General features: G+C 46.5%; 1 protein-coding gene across 1 annotated transcript in view; it reads left to right on the top strand.

Annotated features, from left to right (window-relative positions):
- Positions 1-24,044, top strand: part of SUPT4H1 (SPT4 homolog, DSIF elongation factor subunit) — a 243,727-nt gene that overhangs the window by 20,419 nt on the left and 199,264 nt on the right. Inside the window, exon 2 of the mRNA XM_044054154.1 lies at positions 8,838-8,944. Within this exon, the coding sequence (XP_043910089.1) occupies positions 8,838-8,944 (107 nt within the window). The remainder of the gene's footprint in view (positions 1-8,837; positions 8,945-24,044) is intronic.

Genomic DNA, 24,044 nt, shown 5'->3' with positions numbered 1-24,044 from the left:
CGTGGCCAAAGTGGTTAGAAAAACATTTTATATAGCCCACCTAATCATGAAGGGATTCACATCTAGATCAGGGTAGGTCATCGTGCCTCTTTACTCATCCCTCATCAGGCCCATAATTGAGTACAATGCCCCTTTTGGGGGATGTACCTTACCAGACACCTGCAGCAACTGGAAAGACCCCAAAAGTACCTCACCATGTGGATCAAAGGGCTCAAACAGATGACATATGCTGCCCGGTTAAAGAAACTCCAGCTCTACTCAGTGGCATACCGCCTGTTCAGAGGCTATCTGTGCCTGACGTATAAAGCCATGTCCAACCCGGAATTAATGGACATGCTGCACCTCAGAAAATCCAAATCACATCGAGCTACGTGCTCGAGAGACTTGAACCTCAGCACTGAAATAAATAGGACATGCTGGAGGGACAGATTCATAACCCAGAGGCTCCCTTCACTCTGGAATAAAATCCCAGTCGAGGTTAGGCAGAGTCCCTCATTGACTCTCTTCAAGAGGAATCTTGATGAGTGGATGGGAGATCGTAGGTTTACCCCGGGTATCACTTCTGAGTCACTGTTAGACAGAGGCACAGTATACTAACCTCGAAAAAGGGCATAGCAAAATAAATTTAAAATGGGTGGCGAAAGCCAAACACATTCTGGCTAGGCTTATAAATGCCCTAGGGCAGATAGCCTAGTATGAACCTATGAAGTGATGCATATCTCCCTTTTGGCATAGCCACCTGGAGAGGTAAGCTGAGGAGTTCACTACAAATGGACATTTTCACATTGAAAAAGAGTATGGACACTTTCCATAGTGTTGGCTGTGTGATGAGAGGTCCACCAACATTTAACTAATTCTCATTCTTAGTCCTCAACTGTATGCTGTCTGTTCTAACTGTGATTTTAAAAAAAAATTCTTAGGTTTAGAGAAGATTTTGCTCAGTCTTGAGCTGTTGAAAGCAGTATGTTATAAAAAGTGGGATTGGGTGGGGGAGGTTTGGTGGAGTTGGTAGTCTGGGAAAATTGTACATGTTGAGCAGTCTGCCAGAGATGCAAGTCCTGATGTTACTGCAGATGGACCTCTTGTGTAGCTTTACCGGTACTGTTTAGTGTGTGACATGGCTGTACAAGTAATGGAAACGTAGCAAAGGTCTACAGTGAAGTACAAATTCTAGTGGTGTTAAGACAGCAAGTTTCAGGATAATGTTGCAGACAAAATGAAAAAGCCTTCCTGTATAGCATACCACTTGTTTCAGATGTAAATTCAAAAAGTCTTTAAAAAAACAGTCAGAGAAGTTGATGTTCTCTAATATGAACTAACTGTGTTCACTGACTCCTAGAAATTTGTTAGGATCTGTGCTTGTTGTGTAAAGCAGTATCTAAAATGATTACATGGCAGAGCGCAAGAAATATCCAATATTATTTATAATTATAAAAAGAAAAAGTGGGACAGGTTCATTTATGAAATGTTTTAATCTACCTTGATTTTCTTCCTTGTTCCACACTATGGTCACTGACCTTGTTTGTGCATCCTCAGTGTCTTCTTGAGTAATCCCTATTACTGCAGCTTCCAACCCCTTTGGTGGTTCCCTGATGTGACCTGTATGTGTTGTGTCCTGCCAGGGGAGCACCTACTTGTGTAATCTTAGCCTGTAGAGGATTAACTGTCAGGTAGCACAGAGTGGAAATGAACAGGTGAGGCTCTTTCATCCTATCGCTGCACAGTGACATTTTTTAACTTCGCTGTTACTCCTCCTCCCCATTCTGGTACCCGACTAGGCTGAATTGTTGAGGCGAGCCCTGAAAGCAATATTGTGTGTCATGCACCCATCTTGGCATTTTCTCTCCCTACTCAGTCCCAGCCCACACATGGAAGCAATGACATTGATGCAAGATTTCTCTGTGTCTTATCTCTCTCCATATTTTCCCAGACTCTCCAACAGGACTGTGGGTTATAATTTAAGCTGGGAATCTCCCACATACTCACGGTATCTTTGAACTGGTAAAAGTAGTCTTGGAGCCCTGGAAATGCAAGCTACTGAATACAACTTTGAATGTTATGTCACCATGTTATAAAAGCTGTTCATAGACAGACGTTCGTAGTTTGTGCAATTTTGCAGTCCTTTGTATTTTACAGAGCAGTTATTTCATTAAATGTTGTTGAAGATTTGAGTTGCACATTTTTGTTAGTGTGTCCTTATTCCCACTTTTGTGTTGCACAGAAGGTCTTCAACTAAACCTTTCTTTCCTCTTAATTATTCATGTATCTGTGTGATTAATTCTTGCCTTCATCTACAGCAGTTTTAAGAAAAACATGTTCTCTGAAAAGTAGTATGAGGAAGATCCTAGTAAAACCATTGATCTGAAGTAGTTACTTCATTTGTTCTGCAACCTGTGGGTCTCTGATCCGACCTCGGATCCGACCGGCAGCTTTCCAAGCTTCAAGATCCTAGCTCCTCCCCTCTACCCAAAATCCCCTGTCACCACCACACTACCTCAGATCATTGTGAAGAGCTCCTGAGCTTAGACAGGGAAGTGAATAATTTTCTTTCAAAAAATTTTTCTAAAAACTTTAAAACTTAAAAAGGAGAGTATTGTGAGTGTTTCTCTGCCCTTTTTTGTTTTCGGGATTGCTTTTTCTTTTTTCAAACCCTTCCCCTAGGTGTTTGGGCGTGTGAGTCTGTGTGTCAGCAAAATAGCCGAATGCCATAAAGCTATTTTTTCAAAGTGCACTGGGTGTGGCCATAAGCTTTCCCCAGCTGATGGCCACACTCAGTGCGTTATATGCCTGGGGGTTGTCCATTTGTCTTCAGACTGCCAGGTTTGCGCAGCCTTCAACTCCTGGGCTGTGAGGGACAGAAGGAACAGGCTTATTCTGGCGGGATTGCTTCCCCCGGAGGAGGCCTCTTCCTCCTCTCCCTCCAAGGTGCAAGCTACCCAGGTAGCTTCGACACCCCTGATTCCCTCGACTCAGGCTGGGACTCAGCCTCCCACTACTGCCTTGAGTACGAAGGAAGTTCAGTCTTCTCCTTCTAGGGATAAGCACAGGGAGAAGCACAGACACAAGAGGCGCGCCGAGCCTCATCCCTCGGCTCCGCCTTCAAAAACTGTTAAATCACCTCCGAGGGTGTCCGGACCTTCTCCTTCTCTGCTCCGATTTCCTTCCTTCTCACCAGAGCCGGAGGAGGAGCTCCTATCACCCTCGAGGTCGTCGAGGCGGCCCTCCAGACCCGCCGCTACGACCTCCTCTAGATCTACTAGGTCTCTCTCCGACGCCGACATGGATAGGATGATGCGTCGGTTTTTGCAGACCCAAATGCAGATGGGGGTGCTCCTGCCCCCCCCCCCCTCCACAGGGGAGGAGTGCAGCTTCAATATTTGCCCCAATTTCTCCTTCAACCCGGATCTGGGTTTTGGAGTCTTCGGATCCAGGCCCTTTCGTCGCCGGGGTTTTGTCGGCACCGGTGGCCCAAGCCTTCTCGACGCCGACCATACCCTCGAGTATCTCGGATCCAAGCTCTCGGGGCCGTGGGCTGGGCGTCGGATCCGTGGGAGCGGGTGCTTCTTCGGCACCGCCTATGTCAGAGAGCACCTCCCTTTCGGATCTGATGGCTTCGGCTCCGACCCCGATCCCTATCTCGGAGCCGAGGAGACTGCTTTCGGGGCTGGAAGAGAGTAGTTCTCCCTCGGCGTTCGAAGTAGTGGAGAGGGTACTGTCGAGGTCTTCCAGGTCCCCGACTCGGGCTTTGGATCCCTCCGCCCCCCCCCCCACTGCATACAGGCCTAACTTCCATTATCCTTCCATTGGGACAGCCTGCTCAGACCCTCCAGTTGGTTCCCTCGGAGGAACAAGAGGCCGTTGACGAGGTCTCTTCTGATAGTCCCACAGAGGAGGTGCCTCGTAAACGGACGTGTAAAAGGAGGCACATGGACTCCCCCGAGTCCGTCACTACAGATATGGACTTAGAGGAAAGGGAAGGTTCCCCAAGGTCACCCCCCGAGGATGTCTCCTTTGGAGACATCATGGAAATGTTGCGTATTAGGGGGGTGGTCTGCCCAAAAACCTTCCTCGGATGAGTCCGTATTTCTGGAGGAGTTTGAAGCGGGCCCATCTACCTCCTGGGTGTCCCCACCGGCAGATCCCCTGGTAGATCTCCTGACCACCAGGGCTTGGCAGGAACCCGACACTGTGGAGCCTATCCCACGTCGACCGGATAAAATCCTTAGCCTTCCTTCAGACAGGCAGGTTTGGGCCAAAGAGTCTCCAGTTGATGCCATGTTGGTGGCTGCTGCCACTAAGAGCTCTCTCTCAATAGAGCTCCACGGTACACCTGCCAGACAAAGGAGTCCCAGGCGCTGGACCGTATAGGGAAGTGGACCTTTGCTTCAGCAACCTTCTCCATGAGGGCATTTAATTATATGGCAGATATCATCAGGCTGCAACGGGATTTGATCAAGGAATACACTGCAGCTCCTCCTGAGTCCATGTCGGCCGAGGACAAAACCATGTTCGACACGCATGGCCACTCAAGTCCATTTCAGAGAGGAGGGCAGGTGGACGCCGGCCCAGAGGCTGAGGGGGACCGCGTAACTTCGGGTCTAGGGAGCCTTTTTCCGAGAAACCCGCGCAACAGCCCTGAGGGCTTACCAGACTGTCTTGCTTTGGAGATAGTCGGGGGGGGGGCATTTAACGAAGAAGCACCTGTCAATGTGAGAGTCCATCACGAACTATCGATGGGTGCTCCGAATTATATCCAGAGGCTACAAAATTCCCTTCCTATTTCGTCCTCCCTCAGGTGGTCGCCTCCCCCGATGTCCCACTCAATCAAAGAGAGGCGGCGACAGTAGAGATTTCAAATTTGTTAGAAAAAAGAGCCATCCAGCGGGTCCCCCCAGACCAATCCGGATTGGGCTACTACTCAAGGTTCTTTTTAGTGCCAAAAAAGATGGGGGACCTCACTCAGGCCCATTCTAGACTTGTCCGCCCTGAACATGTTTGTTCCCAAAAAAAATTCCGGACGGTCACTCTACAATCTATTCTCCCCTTAATGCAGGAGAACGACTGGATGTGCTCTATAGGCCTCAAGGACGCGTACTACCACATTCTAATGGACAGATGGTCCAGGAGGTTCCTCCGCTTCCAGCTAGGGGCCAGTCATTACCAGTTCAGGGTCCTTCCGTTCGGACTCACCTCAGCCCCCAGGGTGTTCACCAAAGTCATGGCAGTGATTGCGGCCCACCTGAGGCTTCAGGGCATAAGGGTCTTTCCGTACCTAGACGACTGGCTCCTCACAGCAACCAACATGCATCAACTTTGTATCGCGAGAGACTATGTGCTGTCTCTTGCTGACAGCTTGGGCATCTCAGTCAACATACCGGAGTCTTTTCTTCATCCTGTGCAAGCATTAGATTTCATAGGAGCCAGGCTAGATTCCCTATCTTCTCGGGCCTTCTTTACCTCGGACAGGCTGTCCAGCCTCTCACTCCAAGTTTTGGCTCTTCTTCGCACCAAGGCCCCGCCGGCGGAGTTAGTCCTGAGGGCACTAGGCTCGATGGCAGCGGCTATCTGCCTCTGTCTCCATGCTCGCCTAAGGATGCGTATATTACAGTGGACACTCCAAGTTCAATGGTCACTGTTACTCCACCCATTGAACACTCCTATCCCCCTGAGCAGAGTTTGCACGGAATCCCTCCTGTGGTGGCTTCACTCCCCAGAACTCAGGCAAGGGAGACCCTTTGTGATCCCCCCCCCCCCCCGGTCACGTTAACCACGGATGCTTCTCGCCTAGGGTGGGGGGGCATTGTTTGGGCTGAAACATCCAAGGTACGTGGACCTCGTCGGAGACTGCTTTGCACATAAATGTTCTGGAGATGAGGGCGGTGCTTCTAGCATTGCAGGCTCTCCAAGAACCTTCTACCTCTAGGAATGATTGCAATACAGACGGACAATATGTCAGTGGTCTGGTATATAAACAAGCAAGGGGGAACCAGATCCTACCCTCTTTGTCGAGAAGCCATGAGAGTTTGGGAATGGACGATATCCACCAACCGCTTTCTGATAGCAACACACATTCCTGGACGATCCAACATTCTGGTGGACAAATTGAGTCGAGTAATTCTCAGTCCTTACGAGTGGTCTCTCAATCCAAAAATTGCGAAGGAAATTTTCCGCAAGTGGGGTTGGCCTCGCTGCGATCTCTTTGCTACTCCAAAAAACACAAAATGCAGCGAGTTCTTCGCAGTTCTTCCCCCAGAAGGGGAGAGCCCCAGAGACGCTCTGATTCATGCTTGGCCTCCCGGTCTACTCTATGCTTACCCCCCGCTTCCGCTCATGGCGAAGTTCATTCAGAAAGCCGCACTGTTGGGGAGCAAAATTATCCTCATAGCCCCATTCTGGCCTCGTCAAATCTGGTTAAGATACCTGCAGTCTCACAGTCTCTCCCCCCCCCCCCTTTAATCCTGGATCCCATTCCAGATCTGATATCGCACCCAACGGGGTGCCCAACACCGAACCTGGTCAACCTCAAGCTCGCGGCTTGGTTGATCCAGTGCCACTAATGGCAAGGACTCCCGGTATCTCGTCACCAGTGAAAACTATTCTGGTAGCAGCTCATAAACCGTCCACCAGGAAAATCTATAATAGTAAGTGGAAACGATTTTCTATCTGTGCTAACAGCCAAGGTCTCAACCCATTTACTGTTCTGATTCCTACAGTATTGGATTTTTTGTCCATGATTTTTGAACAAGGGGCCAGTGCATCAACGGTACAGTTGGCAGCAATATCCCATTTTCATGTGGGAGATAGATTAGGATCTCTAGCATCTACAAAATTGTGTAAGACATTCTGGCGTGGCGTTTTCCTTCTCAAGCCACCAGTGAAATCCGTGACTCCCCCTTGGGACTTAACTTTTGTCCTGCAAGCCTTAACGAAACCTCCGTTTGAACCTGCAGCTTCTGTACCCCTTAAATTTCTGTCCTGGAAAACAGCATTCTTGGTAGCCATAACTTCTGCTAAAAGGGTTTCAGAGCTCCAAGCTTTGTGCATGAAACCTCCCTATCTTATTTTCCACAATGACAGAGCGTCTCTCAGGACTAACCCGTCATTCTTACCAAAAGTGGCATCTGTGGCAAATATCAATCGGACTATCAATCTGCCAGTGTTTTTCAAAAATTTTCAAAATAAGGGAGAATACATGTTGCATACACTAGACGTACATAGACAGTTGCATCTTTACCTGCACAGGACCAAAGATGTCGTAAGTCTGATAAACTCTTTGTGTCATTTGCTCCTTCATACATGGGAAAACCTATATCCAAAGTGACACTGGCTAATTGGATTTGTCAGTGTATTTCTCAGGCTTATAAGGCATCAGGCAAAACAACCCCATTCAAAATCCGTGCACATTCCACAAGGTCCATCGCAACTTCTGCAGCCTTCTGGTCCAGGATGCCGTTGGACGACATGTTCAGCAGCCACTTGGTCTTCTGCTCATATGTTTATTTCTCATTATAAGCTGGACATGATATCTAGAAGCAAGGCGTCCTTTGGCTCTGCGGTGCTTCGGAATATCCTCCCATAGACCACCCAGGTTTCTTTGTTTAGGTAGCTGGGGACTCTGTCCCACAGGTTGCAGAACAGATGAAGTAACTACTTCAGATTTAGAAGTTATGTACTCACCATAACGTTCCATCTGAGTAGGTATTTCATTTGTCTGCAACCATCTCCCCCTGTCATCCCCCTAACCTGTATCGGGTTTCTAGGATCTTTATGATTCTTGAGAATATCTGAACCTGTTTATTACAGGTTTTTTCAGGTGATACAGCAAAACCGATCTGAGGTAGTGTGGTGGTGACAGGGGATTGTGGGTAGAGGGGAGGAGCTAGGAGCTCGGATCTTGAAGCTTGGAAAGCTGCCGGTCGGATCCGAGACCCACAGGTTGCAGACAAATTAAGTACCTACTCAGATGGTATGTTATGGTGAGTACATAACTTCTAATTTCTCCTCCCAAGAGCAGCATTAATTTGGTAATACCATAACTTCTAGGTGGTGATGGTGGTTTAAACATTATCTCCTCTCTGAGCAGTGTTTCCCAGTGATGTCCTTCTTGGGCATTTTGCTTAGGCCCCCCCCCTTTCTTCTGTTGAATTCAACTAGTTTTTGTTTTACTTGTTTAGATTTATTGACCTAAGCTGTTGCAGAGAAGTTCCTAATGGATCAAACTGTTTTAAAACTAAGTAGTACAGAAACCATAGAAGTTTAGGCTCATTTCTTTGTTCGTTACTGGTTGAGTTATATCGACAGCTGTCTGTATGCTTTATTTGTGCACAGACATAGAAGTTGTCTAGTAGCCATGAGGTCTACTCCAGCAGTACCCTCTGGAAGAATTGTCACGTGACGACAGAATTGGTGTGGCTTGCTAGTAGCCCTTGACTCTGTACACCTGTGCATGTAACTGTATCTTTGCTAAATGTAGTTTGATGTTGGGAGGTATTGAGTATGAAGGGAGGAGACTTTGAAATCTATTGATCTTTTTTCATTTCTTGGTTTCTGAAAATTGTAGATGATAACCTTCATAAGAAACTTACATTTCTGAGAGACTTTGCCATAAATAAAAGGGAGTTGAGAATGGAAGAAACTGTGGTGAAGAAAAGTTGTAAAAATTTTGTACGTGCTTTAGGGAACAACTATGTGAGGTGTTCATTGACTGAAGAACAACATTAGTTTAGTTTACATTTTTAATGGACATGTATGTAATGAAGGATAGATCAGCCTGTAGATTTTTTTTTTTTTTTTTCATGCTTGGAATGTTTCTTAAAATTGTTACCATGTTTACACAGACTATCGATCAGTTTGAATATGATGGTTGTGATAACTGTGAAACTTACATTCAGATGAAAGGAAACCGGGAGATGGTGTACGACTGCACTAGTTCCTCATTTGATGGGTAAGCAACAAGTTTTTACTGTCCGACTTTGAACCTGCTTAACTGCATTTAAAAGGATAAAATCAACAGCAGAACCTTACTTTGTGGAAATGTCTGTAAATTCATAATTTTTTTAGGTTTGCATATTCAGGTCTTTGTAATGTCTTTGAAACCAATTTTCATTGGGAGCCCAGGTGTACTGTCAAGTTAAATTAATTTGGGCCATCACAGCAGGCAAATAGGAGAGCGAGAGAGAACTGAACCCAGATTTGTAGCAGCTAATAGACTTGATATGTTATAATGTCAACTGAAGAAGCACATATTTGGTTATGCTTTAGCACATTGTTATAGTTAATGTAAAATGCCAATTCATATAGCTGCCTGATTTTTTTTTTCCTTTCTGAAAACTCTTTGGTATTGTGATCTTTAGTGTCAGGAGTCTATTCCTGTCCCCCGCACAATCTCTTGGTTTTCAGCCTCTTTCCTTGCATGAAGAACGCTTCTCACATTTATGCTTCTCTACTTTCTGAAACTTTTACATTTTTTTGTATAGATCTGCTTTTCAACACAGCTGACTGTCTTCTAGATAGACTGCACAGGGTCTTGTTTCAGCTGCCGTACTAACAGCATCTGCTTGTATGCAACTTATATTTTGAAAGAAATGAAGACTTTTCCCTCTTGAACTCAAAAAGAAAATTGTATTCAAGCTCTTTTCTTCATTAGTTCCAATTTAAGTCCATGCTACTGCATCTATGAAGTGTTCATGTTGTTCACTGCTGCAGTAGCCTTAGCTATATGGGTTATCTTGCCAAGGATGCAACAGCCAGCCAGCTTCCAAAGCTTTGGGGTGCCTTCTACATCCATGCCGTCATGCAGGCTGAACTGATTAGACCAGTGTAAAGCCCTTCAGAGCTTTACTGCCACCAAATGTATGCTCCTCTGAGGCTTTTGAAGATCAACGGTCTGCTTGTGATTTTCTTTGTGTTGGGCTGCTCCCTTTTGGGGGGTGGGGGTAGTCTTTATTGGCAATTGCTCCTTGTCTTCCCTGGAAAAGGGGCAGCATTTTCAGCTTTAACATGTAACGGACTACCAGTCCAAAGGTTGGTCTTCCTTCAGCCACACACAAAAAAATAAAGCAAACAGCCTTGCCAACACTGCAGGTTAGCAATTTGCTTCAGCTGCAGGTGCGTGACTGCTGTGGCCATTTGTTGTACCTCACACCACTTATCCTGGATCCCTCCTGATATAGCGCCTACAACCACTGTGGACTAGGGGTTAGCCACATCCTCTGTGGTTGTTTGGGTGAGCTAGGGAGGACCACTCTTGTTGAACCTGGGAGAGGGAAGGTTCCCTTGTTGTCAGAATGCTGTGCCCATCCCTGGGGAAATTGTTTCTGCAGTTAGAAACATGATTGCCCCCATTTTTCTTGTATCTACACCTCCCTGACTTTTTATTTGTATAGAGCCAGTAAGCCAAAGAATATCTACCTGTGCAGCTCAAATTCACAAAACTGCTAAGAAAATCCAACATAGCTCATGTAGTGTTCAGCCGCAGGGGAGCTGAAGACTGGGGGGGGGGGGGATCCACTGGAAGTCACCATGTATAACTCCTTTTGTGTGCATTTGCACGTGGCAGCTTCGAGTGTATTTTTTCCAATCTTCAGCTCCCCTGTGGCCTAACACTACGAAAGCTTGCGTTTGGATTTTCTTAGTAATTTTTATGATTTGAATAGAAGTAGTTTACTGAGTCTGGTTCAGTCTTTAATTCGGGCTATTGATTCTTCTTGTCAAGTAGTTTCTGGTAAGAGCAAGAGAGGGTTTCTTGTTCCTGAAGAGTTTTTTTTTTTTTTTTTAAGTTCCTCAAGAAAGGCTGAGTTGTTAAAGAATTGTCTAGAACCTACACCCATTCCTCTTGTTCTGCCTGCTTTAGAGGATGTATGTGTTTATTGTCTGGAATTTCCCTGATAGTTGGCTAGCTGCCAGTAAAAATGCAGATAGGATGTGTAAAGTTTCTTAGTCTCTTACATTTTTATACACTAGTCCCAAGTCTGACCTAGCAGCTATGGCTTCAGGTGATCCACTGCTGCTAAGCCCTTATCGTGCCCGTTTGTTAATGGTGGTGAAGTTATCGATGGGTATGGGGGAAGTGTATACTTCTGCAACTTTGATTTTCGGAATTTTGAATTGCCAGATTCTTATGTTCTAACTAATTGTGAAGTGCGAGGAATGTTTTTATCTGCACTTCTTGCGAGGAAAAATCTACTTTTAAATAACTTTTATTTTTTTTTTCTGTTGCACAGGTCACACTACTCGTTGTTTATCAGAGTCATATACACACTCTCTAAATTCTTTCATGGCTATGGCCACTGGTGCTGTTTTTGAGGTTTGCATGGCAGCATTTTCAGAACCTCACAGTTGATGGTAAAAATTAAATTTTCATTTCTGCTTTGGAGATTGTGTTTGGCCCATCTGCTGCAGAGATGATCAAAATGTGTGAGAATGCAAAGTTGAGTGGCGTACAGCTACAGTTATCCCACTCCACAAGGGGGATCCACCTTGGATCCCGGGAACTACCGCCTCATCAGTCTGACAAGTCTGATCTGCAAGGCCATGGAACGTATTATCATGGAACTTATAAACAAAGATATTGGCAACCTTCAAACACTGGACCCCACCAAGTTTGGGTTCGGGAATGGCCGATCTAGTCTCCTGAACCTGATTGACTTCTTCGAATCAGTCTCCAGAACCGTGGATGAGGGTAAGGCAGTCCACACAGCCTATCTGGACCTTGCCAAGGCCTTTGACACCATCCCCCGCTCTGAAATCATAGATAAACTTGCTGAGCTGGGCATTAATCCCTACGTCACTCGATAGGTTGCCAACTGGCTTACTGACAGAACCCACACTGTAAACGTAGCTGACTCCAAATCCAGCTCCAGACAAATGACAAGTGGAGTACCTCAGGGTTCAGTCCTGGGGCTGCTCTTGTTTGGCATCTACTTCTCTGAAGTACAGGCCAATACTAAAGGACTCTGGCTAACAAAGTTCGCAGATGACTGCAAACTGGGAGCCATTATTGAATCCCCAAATTATGTAGATACTTTACAGAAGGGCCTTACAGAAATGCTTGATGCCAGAGCCATGGGCACAAGCTCAGTGCCAAGAAATGTATAGTTATCCCCTTTGGGGAAAAAACATGTACCCGTGAATTACCACATAGGTGGCAGTCCACTAAACACCAAAAGTGTGATAAGAGACTTAAGGACACAGGTGGACAGTGGTCTCCCCTTCAATAACCACATTGCCACAACAGTTAGGAAATCCTTCTATGTGGCACACCTCATCACTAAGGGCTTTTCATCCAGAAAAAAGGAGGTCATTGTCCCACTGTACTCATCCCTCATTAGACCCGTTTATAGAATACAATGCCCATTTGGTATGTACCTCTCAAGACATCTGCAACAACAGGAAAGGCCGCAGAAATACCTCACTAAAAGAATCACAGGCCTAAAGCAGGTGCCCTATGCCGACCGCCTTAAAAAAACTCCAGCTATACTCTGTTTTATATTGTCTACTCGGAGGCGATCTCTGCTTAACATACCAGGCCATGTCAAACCCAGAGCTGTTGGACATGCTACACTTGAAGAAATCCCAGTCCCTCAGAGCCACATGCTCCAGGGATCTTAACCTTGTCATCACAATAAACCAAACATGCTGGAGGGATAGGTTCCTGACCCAGAGACTCCCCAGACTCTGGAATAGATTGCCTATACATGTCAAGCAGAGCGCCTCCTTGGCCCACTTCAAAAGGAACCTTGACGATTGGATGGGAGAAAGGAAATTCACCTCAGGGATCACGTCAGTCATCCTGCTAGACAGGGGTCCAGGGAAGTAAATAGTGTGGGAAGAAATAGTCAGGGAATTGTTATGGCTAGGCTTGTATAGGCCCTAGGGCCGATAGCCTAGTACTAACCTATGAACCTCTAAGTTGATCCAGGGAATCTGTTAAGATTTTTCAGACATCTTTTTCTAAACTTTCCAAGGAATTTTCTGTCTTCAGTCAATTTTGACAAAAAAAGTAGAATAAAATCTTGGGAAAATACAGGTAAACAGACATTTAAGAGGAAATGGCAAGGGGGTTCCAAAAAGAAGTCTTAAACCTCCCAAAACCAAGGGCATTCCAGATTTGAATGACTGACTGTGCTCAAGGGATTTTTATGCACCGCTTCCACCCTAGTAGCCCCTCTGTGTCCCCTACCCCTGCCCCAAGACCATTTGAATCTCCATTTTTCTCATTGATAATACATAGTTTCAGACCAATGGGATCTGAAAATCCATCAAGGTTACAGATGGCAGTAGAAGGAAATTCCTCCTTTCCTGGGGGGTCATTCCTCATCTGTTTAGATCAGACTCAATTTCCATCATTTTTTCTTGTGATGTCCCAAGAAGTGAGAACACCAGGTCTTCCCCACCTGAGAAGGTGTTTATCCCCCCCCCCTCCAAAAAAAAAAAAGAAGACGCTTGGAGACCATTTCTGGATCTTTCCTTCCTAAACCAGTTTGTGATGGTGCCTGAATTCAAAATTAATATCACTTTGCAACTTATTTCACCCTATGTTTTCAAGTTTCCTGGCAACACTAGACTTAAAAAGATTCTTATTGCATCTTTTTTCATCCAGACGTCAGACTTTTCTTAAGGCTTTGTGTGCTGGATAACATTATCAGTTCTCTGCCTTACCCTTCCGTCTATCCACTACACCAATCATGTTGACAAAGTCTATAGCTCCAGTTTATAGCTTATTGCATGTTATAGGGTATGTACATTGTTCCATTTCTAGAAGACTTGCTTGTTTTTGAAGGTAGTGCCAGGAATCTCTCTTGGATGAGAGATGTCATTCACAAGCTGGCACTCTGAGAACATTCTTGACTCCTTCACACCGGATTGTGTTCCTGGGATGTCAGCTAGGGACTTCAGTTCAGAGAGCTTTTCTTCCACAGGGAAAAAACAGGTCTTTTTCTAGATTTGTTTCTAAGGTTTTCTGCTCGGACTTCGATCACTGCAAGGGAATGCCACAGGATTTTGGGTCTCCTGGCACCTGTGATTCTCATGATGCCTCTGGCAAGACTCCACATAAGAGATACAGTAGTATCTGGAATCTCTTTGGTCCTAGCATCAACGGTCTTTCTTTTCAAATTCCAGTACTGGAGTTGGTCTCCACCAAAAGATTTCTCTTCTGACAACAGATGTCCTTAAATCCGGACTCCCGACAACAGATGTCCTTAAATCCGGACTCCCTGTCTCCTTCCATGCTCCAAAGCAATCAGTCAGTCACCACAGATGCTTAAGAATTTGCTTGGAGAGCAGTTTCAGGAGGGATAAAAGTGTGGGGTGTGTGGAACACAAGGACCGAGCACATGGAACATCAAGGACCGAGCACATAAATGTCAAGGAGATGTTTGCCCTGATCAAGGAAGTCAACTTTGAACCATCTTTGGTCCCTAGGACCTCTTCAAGTGGTTACAGAGACAGTACCATAGTCATGTGGTACATCAAAGTACAAGGGGGACCAGTTCATACCCCTTTTGAAGACTAGCCATGTTGGATTGGGATATAGCTTCACAGCTTAATCTCATTCTACAGTCCTCCCGCATTCTGTCGGAGCAGAATTTTGCAGCAGACAAAGCTGAACAAGGCCAGGGCAGATCCTCGTGAATGAGAACCAGGTCAGGGCTCTCTGACATGTAATCCATCTATGGGGAGTTCAAGTAGAAAGGCAGAATCAGTTGTCTATATTCTGTTCCAGGGCTGCATGCAAGAAGGCCTGGAAGAAGAATGCCTTCTTTTCTTGTACAGAAATGTATCTGTATGCTTTTCCACCCTTTCCACGAATCGGAAGAATCTTCGTAAGTTCATTGTGGTGACTCCCCTCTGACCCAAGCTACTGGGGTTCTCCCTTCTTTTGGAAATGGCCTGGGGACAAGTACCACATGCTTTCCTTACCGATTGGATGTACTCACACAAGAACAGGTGTGTTTGTTACACCATGACCTCAACTTCAGTTGACTGCCTGGGTGATAGGGTCTTAATTCCTTTTAGGCATCTGTGTTTACTGAGGATGTGTAGCAGGTACTGATGGAGGCAAGAAAGTCTGCTTCTAGAAAAATTCCGTGTTCTCAAATGGGAAATGGTTTTCTAGTTGGTGCCAACAGCATAACCAGTACCCATGCAGAACTCTTGCTTATCTCATGGCCTTTCTTATTCCTCTATCAATGTTCATTTATTGGCCATTTAGGCATGTCTGTCCATGGAGCCTCCTCTTTCGATGCAGTTTCATGTCAAAATATTCTTGAAAGAGGCTTTACATAAAAGGCCTCCAAGAATATGAGTGGCCCCCTTTTTGGGATCTTAATGTGTTGGAAAAGCTGAAACCTGCTCCATTTGAGTCAGCTAGTCTCTGACTTATTCTTAATATGGAAAACCGTTTACTAATTGCCCCATATTTTGCAAGAAGGGATTTGAGTTGCAAGTTGTGGGTTTCTTTGAGAAATAATCCTTTTACATCTAAAGTGGTATCAAGAGATGTTAAGTTGTCTATCTCGCCTTCATTCTTGCTGGATGGGTTCGGAGCCGACCTCGGCTCCGACTCGGCCACTCTAAAAGCTCGAGAGTTGGTTCCACCGGCTCGAGGCTCCCCCTATATCCCACAATGCTAGGCGTGAGTTACCTCAGATCTCGTTTGCCGCTACAGCGATCGAGGTGTGTTTTCTACCGGCTCCAGGTTAGTGAAAGTTAGAATAGTTTAAATTCTTAATTTAGACTAGTTTAGTGTTATTTCTTTCCCCTTAGTGTAGTGGACTTACTTATCCCTTACTACCTTAAGTTTCCAGCCCCCTCCTTTATAAAGAACATATAGTTCTTCCCTAAGGCCTTCGGGCCCTTCCTCCCTTTCCTTAGGGTGTGTGTGTGTTTACTTAGGGATTTTTATTAACTTGCCTTTAGTTTTTAAATAATTCCCTTTTAATCCTTTCAGTGTAATCTGTGTGTGTGTTTTTTGTGTGTGATTACACTTCAGGTTCCTTGAGTATGTCCAAGGATACAAAGGTCTCAGGCTTCAAGAAGTGTGACTCGTGCTGTCAGAAAATGTCTCTGACAGACGGTCACACTTCTTGTGTGTACTGCCTGGGACCTTTACACCTGCAGGACTCTTGTGCTGTATGCCATGGCTTCAGCCCTAGAGTCCTGCAGGAGAGAAAAAATAAACTCATTTTGAGGGGTTTAATTAAGCCTGAAGGTTCCCTTCCTGTGTCTTCTGGGAAACCTTCTAAGGCTTCTAGGACCTCGGCTCCAGCTTCAGAGTCGAGGCCTAAGGCTTTGAACCCTACTGCTTTATCGGCTCCGGCTGGAGCCGATGAGTCTGTGACTGCTGTTTCAGTGGTTTCCTCGGCTCCGGCCGGAGCCGAGGCATTAGAGAGTCATGGGTCGGCTCCGATCATACCATCGGAGCCGACATCTAGAAAGAGATCGAGGTCACCGTCCCTTGGCTCCGTTCATTCGGCTCCAGCTTCTCCCCTGCTGTCTGAACGGAGCCATAGATCTCACTCCTCCAGGTCATCGAGGCTATCAGATCACGACCTCCAGAGGGTAGTGAGTAGATTTTTGAAGTCCGAGGCACTGGCCCAAATGCTCCAGAGTCCGACTCATCAGTCGATGCCTCAGCTTGTTCCAATTAATATTCCTCCTCCGACTCCTTTGAGCTCGGAGCTGGGGCGTCTCGGAACCGAGACTGTGGTAGCGCCGGAGCCGATACATTTGTCTTCGGCTCCGCCGCTCCGATTTCTTCCTTTGAAGAATCTCGGCGCTGGCTTCCCTCGTCGGCTCGAGGGGTGAGTGGCATCGGACCCTTGTCCGACCCCTCTCCCTCGGTGCTGGCTGGTGAGTTCGGCTCCGACATCGCCTCGGAGCCATCCCTGTCGGTGCCGAGGGAGGTTCTCAGCTTCGGAGCGGGACCTCTGGCTCTGCCTGACAGGGGTGCATTCGAGGTCATGCGGAGTGTGTTGGAGCCGTGTTCGACTGCACAGTCGGCCCGGTCCGCCCCTCCCACGGTGGTGCCTGTGGTTATGGGGACTCACTCGGGCATCCCAGACTGCAGAGAGCAAGCTCCTCAAGAATCCCCTGTGAGGATCTCATCCTCTTCGAGGCCTCTCCTGAATTGGCAGAGGAGCCCCTAGGAAGAGAAAGTGTAAGAGGAAGCACTTAGAGTCACCTGAGTCTGTCACCTCTGACACAGATTTAGAGGATTCGAGGGTTCCCCACGTTCCCCTTCTGAAGATGTCTCTTTCGCAGACATACTAGAGATCCTGAAACAGAGGGGAAATTGGCCAGCCCTTAACCCTTCGGAGGATGAATCTGTGTATCTTGAGGCGTTTGGCTCTCGCCCTTCCACCTCCTGGGTGTCTCCCCCCTTTGATCCCCTCATGCAGGTGGTTGCAAAGAAGGCCTGGACGGCTCCTGATTCAGTGGACCCTACCCCCAGGAGACCCTCCAAATTTATAACAGCACCAACTGACAAGCAATTTCTCACAAAAGGTGTTTCTGTGGATGCTATGGTGGTAGCTGCTGCCACCAAGAAGGAACTAGCTGATCCTTCGGTGCCTGTCCATCCACCTAACAAGGAATCCAGGTCTATGGACAGGTACGGGAAGCGGATGTTCTCATCAGCGACCTTTGCAATGCGTCGCTGAACTACCTATGCCATTTTACTCGTCTTCAAAGGGACTTGATCAAGGAAGCGAGTGATATGTTGAAGGATCCTACAGCTGCGGGTTTTCAGGACAAGATGAACACTCAGCTGGCTACCCTGAACTCCATAGCTAACTCCTCCATGCGCCTCCTTTCTTATGCGGCTGATGGAGCGAGTAGGGCCGCAGGGACAGGTGTGGCCTTACGCAGGCACGCCTGGATGCGGTTATGCAACTTTGCGGACCCCTTTAAAACGTCTTTCACTAATTCCCCGTTTGATGGATCATCTCTTTTTGGTCCTCGTGAAAGAAACCTTGACTAGGTGCGAGACAGATGGCAAGACTCTTTCTGCCGTCGGAGTCCGTTTTTCTACTCCTTCTAGGCCTTACCCCAAAGGCCAGACTGGGAAAATGTGGTTCCGTAAACAATCTCAAGGGACTTCGCCTGACGCACAAAGTCGGTTCCCCGCCAGAGGCAGAGGGGGGAATAACAATGGTAGACGTCGCCCTCGAGGCAGGGGGGGGTCCGCAGAACCAGGGCAATCGTGAAGTCTTCTCTGATAAGCCCTTTCAGCATCCCTGAGGTGTTGCCCGACTGCCTACCTTCGGAGGCAGTCGGGGGAAGATTGTCACTGTACCCAAAAGCCTGGCTATCCCTGACTCAAGACAAATGGGTACAGTCCATCATTTCCGAGGGTTATTCCATTCCCTTCTTTCGCATTCCAAAACAATCAAAAATCCCTTCCAGATGTTCCACCCGGCTCAAAGGGATCTTGCAGCTTTGAAATTTCAAAGCTGCTTGCAAAAAGAGCAATTCAGCCAGTTCCAGCAGACCAGCAAGGATCCGGAATCTACTCCAGGTTCTTTTTAGTTCCAAAGAAAACAGGGGACTGGAGACCAATTTTGGATCTCAGTATCTTGAACAAGTCAGTCAAGAAAACAAGATTTCGGATGGTCACGCTGCAGTCCATCCTTCCCCTTTTGGGAAAGGGAAGCTGGATGTGCTCTATAGATCTTCAGGATGCGTACTATCACATAAAAATGAAAAGGCGCTCCAGAAGATTCCTCCGCTTCAGGCTGGGAACCAGTCATTTTCAATTCAGGGCCCTGCCCTTTGGTCTCACCACTGCCCCCCGGGTGTTTACCAAATGCATGGCAGTGGTAGCTTCTCACCTGAGACGACAAGGATTCCAGGTGTTTCCATATTTGGATGACTGGCTCCTTACAGCCCCACCAAGCATCTTCTTCTGATGGCCAGGGACTACACCTTTCGCTTGTCAAATTTAGGCATTTCAATAAATTTGAAAAGTCTGTTTTGTCGCCTTGTCGCACTATTACCTTCATAGGCAAATCTAGTCACAATCAACATGTCTGAGACTAACAGATCAGAGAATAACAGACATACACAAAATGGTCTCGCTCCTCTTCAGCAGCAACAGAATCAAAGCCAGGTTAGTTCTGAAAGTGTTGGGGATTATGGCTGCCATTCCTCTGCTTCCATTAGCCAGATTCCACATGAGAATCCTTCAATGGATGCTCTTCTCGCAATGGTCGTACCAGCAACTTCCAATGTCTCACACCATTATAATCACACAAACATGCAGAAATCATCTTCTGTGGTGGATGTCTTCCCCTCAGCTCTTATTGGGAAGACCCTTTGTTCCTTCCCCTCCGGTTGCTACTCTGACAACGGACGCCTCCCTGATCGGGTGGGGGGGGCATTATCAGGGCAGAACTGTCCAGGGCACATGGCAACCAGACGAATGCCACTTGCACATAAATGTTCTAGAGATGAGAGATGAGAGCAGTGCTTTTAGCGTTGCAAGCCCTTCAAGACTCTCTTCCCTTGGGAACGATAGCAATCCAGACGGACAACATGTCTGTAGTGTGGTATATCAACAAACAAGGCGGAACCAGGTCCTACCCCCTGTGTCGAGAAGCACTCAGACTGTGGCAATGGGCGATTTCTTCTCAGCGGTTTCTGATAGCAACGCACATCCCCGGGAAGTCCAATCAAATTGCGGACAAGTTCAGCAGAGCTATACTCATGCCTCACGAGTGGTCTCTGAAAGACTCTGTAGTGAGAGAAATTTTTCTCAAGTGGGGTCAGCCTTGCTGCGATCTTTTTGCTACTCCCCAAAACAGCAAGTGCAGAGATTTTTTCACTCTATTCCCGCTACCAGGCCAACCCAGCAGAGACGCTCTAGTCCAAGTTTGGCCCCGGGGACTTCTGTATGCATTTCCTCCCTTCCCACTAATCTCTCAAGTGATACAGACAGCTATCGCTCAGAAGGCCTCCTTGATCCTCATTGCTCCTTATTGGCCTCGACAGGTTTGGTTCCCCTTTCTATATCAGTTTCTGTTGGAGCGACCTTTGCATCTGGACCTAGTTCCAGATCTTTTGATCCATCAGTCGGGTCAGTTTCATCGCTCCCTTCCCTCTCTGAACCTCACTGCTTGGTTCCTCCAATTCCAACCTTAGCCAGGCTTCCTCAAATATCTCACTCTGTTCGAGATATTTTGATAGCTTCCCATAAATCTTCCACTCGAAAGATTTATTTGAGTAAGTGGAAACGTTTCGCCTATTGGGCTCAAGGAAGGGAAATAGATCCTTTCACTGCTTCCATCCAAATGGTCCTTGATTTTCTAGCTGAACTCTTCCATGCAGGTTCATCTCCTTCTACTCTTAAAGTTCAATTGGCAGCTATTTCTAATTTTCATGTGGGCATTTCAGATTCTGCCACCATGTCCCACAAGCTTTGCAAAGCCTTTTTGAAGGGAGTTTTTCTACTCAGACCTCCGGTAAGAAATCCTCCTCCTCCTTGGGACCTAAATTTAGTTCTCAGTTCTTTAATTCTCTCCCCTTTCGAACCTGCATCCTCCTGTTCTTTACAATTACTATCATGGAAGACTCTTTCTAGTAGCTATTACTTCAGCTAGAAGAGTTTCAGAACTTCATGCACTCAGCTGTCGACCTCCTTATCTGTTGTTCCATAAGGACAGAGTATCCTTACGAACCAACCCGTCCTTTTTACCTAAAATAGCCTCCACGGCTAACTTAAATCAAAGCATTGACCTCCCGGTGTTTTTTTCCAGAATACTCTAACAGATCTGAACAAAGATTACATTGGCTAGATGTTCATCGTCAGTTAAGGTACTATTTGGATAGAACAAAACAATTCAGAAAATCTGACCAGCTGTTCGTCTCTTATGCAGAAGGCAGAAAGGGACTTTCAGTTTCAAAGGTATCATTATCCAGATGGCTAACATCCCTGATTTCCCTTGTGTATGAAATTAAATGCCAAAAGCTGCCTAGCAAACCTAAAGCACATTCTACCAGAGCCTTGGCTACTTCTATAGCCTTCCAAGATAGACTGCCTATTGACACCATTTGTGCAGCGGCTACTTGGGCCACTCCTCACACTTTCATTTCTCATTATAAGTTGGATTTAGCCTCTAGACATAGAGCTAACTTTGGTTCCACTGTTCTCAAGAGTCTGTTCCGTTAGGCCACCCGGGACAAGGTGCTAGGGACGCGGTCCCATCCAGCAAGAATGAAGGCGAGATAGACAACTTAACATATAGAAGTTATGTTCTTACCATAACGTTCCATGTTAGTTGTCTTCTTCTCGCCGCCTTCTTGCGTCCCACCCTCCTTCCCCCTGGCCTGGACCAGACCTAGAGGAGTTTTGATTGTGACCTCTCTTTCTACCACCTCTTTACTTTAGGTATATGCTCTGCTGTGCATATTTCCTGGATCAGGATGTAGGTCACCCTTCTCTTCTCCCTTGTTTATAGAGGTGGACTTTGTTACTAATTATTTTACTACTATTATAGGCAGTGCCTAGCTTACAAACGAGATCTGAGGTAACTCACGCCTAGCATTGTGGGATATAGGGGGAGCCTCGAGCCAGTGGAACCAACTCTCGAGCTTTTAGAGTGGCCGAGTCGGAGCCGAGGTCGGCTCCGAACCCATCCAGCAAGAAGAAGGCGAGAAGAAGACAACTAACATGGAATGTTATGGTAAGAACATAACTTCTATTTTACTTTATGCCAAACTGTCCATCTCCCGTTTTTCCTGAACCTAAAAATGAGGGAGAACGGATACTCTGTACCCGTGTTGTCTGTGGACCTCAAGGTATGATATTGACGGAACTAAATCTTTCAGGTCTTCAGATCAGTTGTTCGTTTCTTGTGAAGGTAAGACAGGACAACCTGTGTCAAAAGATTATTTCCAAATGGTTTCTAAGGCTATTATTTGCTATACTTGCTGTAACAAAACACTTCCAAGCAAGGGTTAAGGCCCACTGTACCAGGGCCTTTGCTTCTTCTATGGCTTTTTGTTAAGGGTTAGATTTTTAGAAGTATTCTAGAAGCTACTTCATAGTCCTGCTTCTGTAGGTCCAGATCAAGCTTTGATAGAGCCATTCCTTGGGGTCTCCTAGACTCTGTTCCCCTTCCACATCTACTGTTATGGTTTGAATGGCAGAAGCCACACTCTCCATATCCCTCATTTTTATTCTGTGTTTTTATGCCAGAATGTAGACATATTTAGTTACTTAGTCCTTTTCAGGGCTGAACCTCCTCTCCCAGCTGGTAGGAGGTGTGTGGAGTGTACTCTGTATCTTTGGAAACTGTCCATTTGTATTATCCTTGATGGGATATAACTCTTATAGCTAAGCCTAATGCATCAGTGATCATTTGGACATATGCTGTTATGCTGAGTTTTATTTGCGTAATTGTACTTTTTCCTTTTTCCTCTGTCATTGGTAACGATGAATGTGGAGCTTTTCTAGCAGCCATTCAGGTTTCTTTTGGTAAATGGAATCTAGTCTCTGCAGGCAAGGAAAGTCACTTGGAGTACAATATATTTTATTCATATTAATTTTTTGTAAATTAATCGATGCATTTGATATCTTACACCACCAAGGGGGCAGCTCAAGTGGCCGCATCAGGCATTGTCATGAGACGCCATGCTTGGATGTGTTTGTGTGATTTCGGAGACCCTTTTAAATCTTTCTTTGTCAACGCGAATCTGCACTTTTTGGTCTGCAAGTACAAGACACACTTGCACAAAGTGAGGATGGAAAGACTTTTTGTCTGCTGTGGGCATTCGTTTTTCCACCCCTCCCTCAGAGGTCCTACTCCAGGAACTATAGGGGAGGGAAATTGTGGTTCAAAAAGTCCCAAGGATGTTTTCGTGATGCTTGTGGTGAGCAATCCCCCCAGGGCAGAGGGGGCAACTCATCTGGGAGATGCCCCTTTTGGGGCAGAGGGGGTCCGTGTAACCAGGGCGCTAGAGATTCCTTCTCCGGCCGACCCTACCAGTGCTCCTGAGCAGCGGCCTGATTGCTTTCCTCTGGATGCAGTCGGGGGTCATTATTCTCTGCGCCTACCAGCCTGGCAACTTATTACTACTGATGTTTGGGTGCAGAGAATAATGTCCAGAGGCTGCCATATCCCATTCAATTAACTCCCAGACCCGTCAGACGAATCCCCGATGTGCCACCCAATCAGCGTGACGTAGCTGCCTTAGAAATAGAAAAGCTGCTAAAGTGTCATCCAATCAGTCCCACCAGACCAGAGAGGATCTGCGTTTTACTCTAGGTTCTTTTTAGTGCCAAAAAAGACGGGACTGGAGACCAATCCTGGATCTCAGCCTATTGAACAGATTTGTGAAACCTCAAAAATTCCGGATGGTCATGGTACAGTCCATTCTCCCTTTTCTAGGGAAGGACAACTGGATGTGCTCTATAGCTCTCCAGGACGTGTATTACCACATAAAGATGGATCAGCGCTCCCAGAGATTTTTCTGCTTCCGGGTCCATGGATCCTGGATCAATCTCAAGGGGTACCGTCTCATCCTCGGGGGGGGGGGGGACTGATTCATCCCAGTTCAGGGTACTGCCATTCGGTCTCTCGATAGCCCCCCGAGTGTTCACCAAATGTATGGCAGTGGTAGTAGCTCATCTTCGACTGCAAGGATTCCAGGTGTTTCCGTATCTAGACGATTGGCTCCTTACTGCCTCGACCAGGAATCTTTTAACATGCAGCCTCTCTTACACTCAAGGCCTTGCTCTCCACTTGGGGATTACGATCAACAAGGACAAATCTCAGATGTTCCCAACAAAAACACTGGAATTCATTGGAGCGGTCTTCGACACAACATCCTGTCAAGCTTCCCTCCCACCTTACAGGTTCTCGAAAATAAGACACCAGATCCAAGCCCTCCTTCCACAGACCTTTGTACCAGCGCGCCTTGTACTGCAACTCTGATAGCTGCCATTACCCTAGTACCATTGGCGAGGTTGCACATGAGGATATTACAGTGGCTCCTTTCTTCACAGTGGTCGATCTTAACCCACCCACTTGACCATATGATAC

Source organism: Protopterus annectens, chromosome 13.part0, assembly GCF_019279795.1.
Source record: "Protopterus annectens isolate FY-2018-M chromosome 13.part0, PAN1.0, whole genome shotgun sequence".
Taxonomy (NCBI): domain Eukaryota; kingdom Metazoa; phylum Chordata; order Ceratodontiformes; family Protopteridae; genus Protopterus; species Protopterus annectens.
This window is presented reverse-complemented; position numbering and strand designations above follow the sequence as displayed.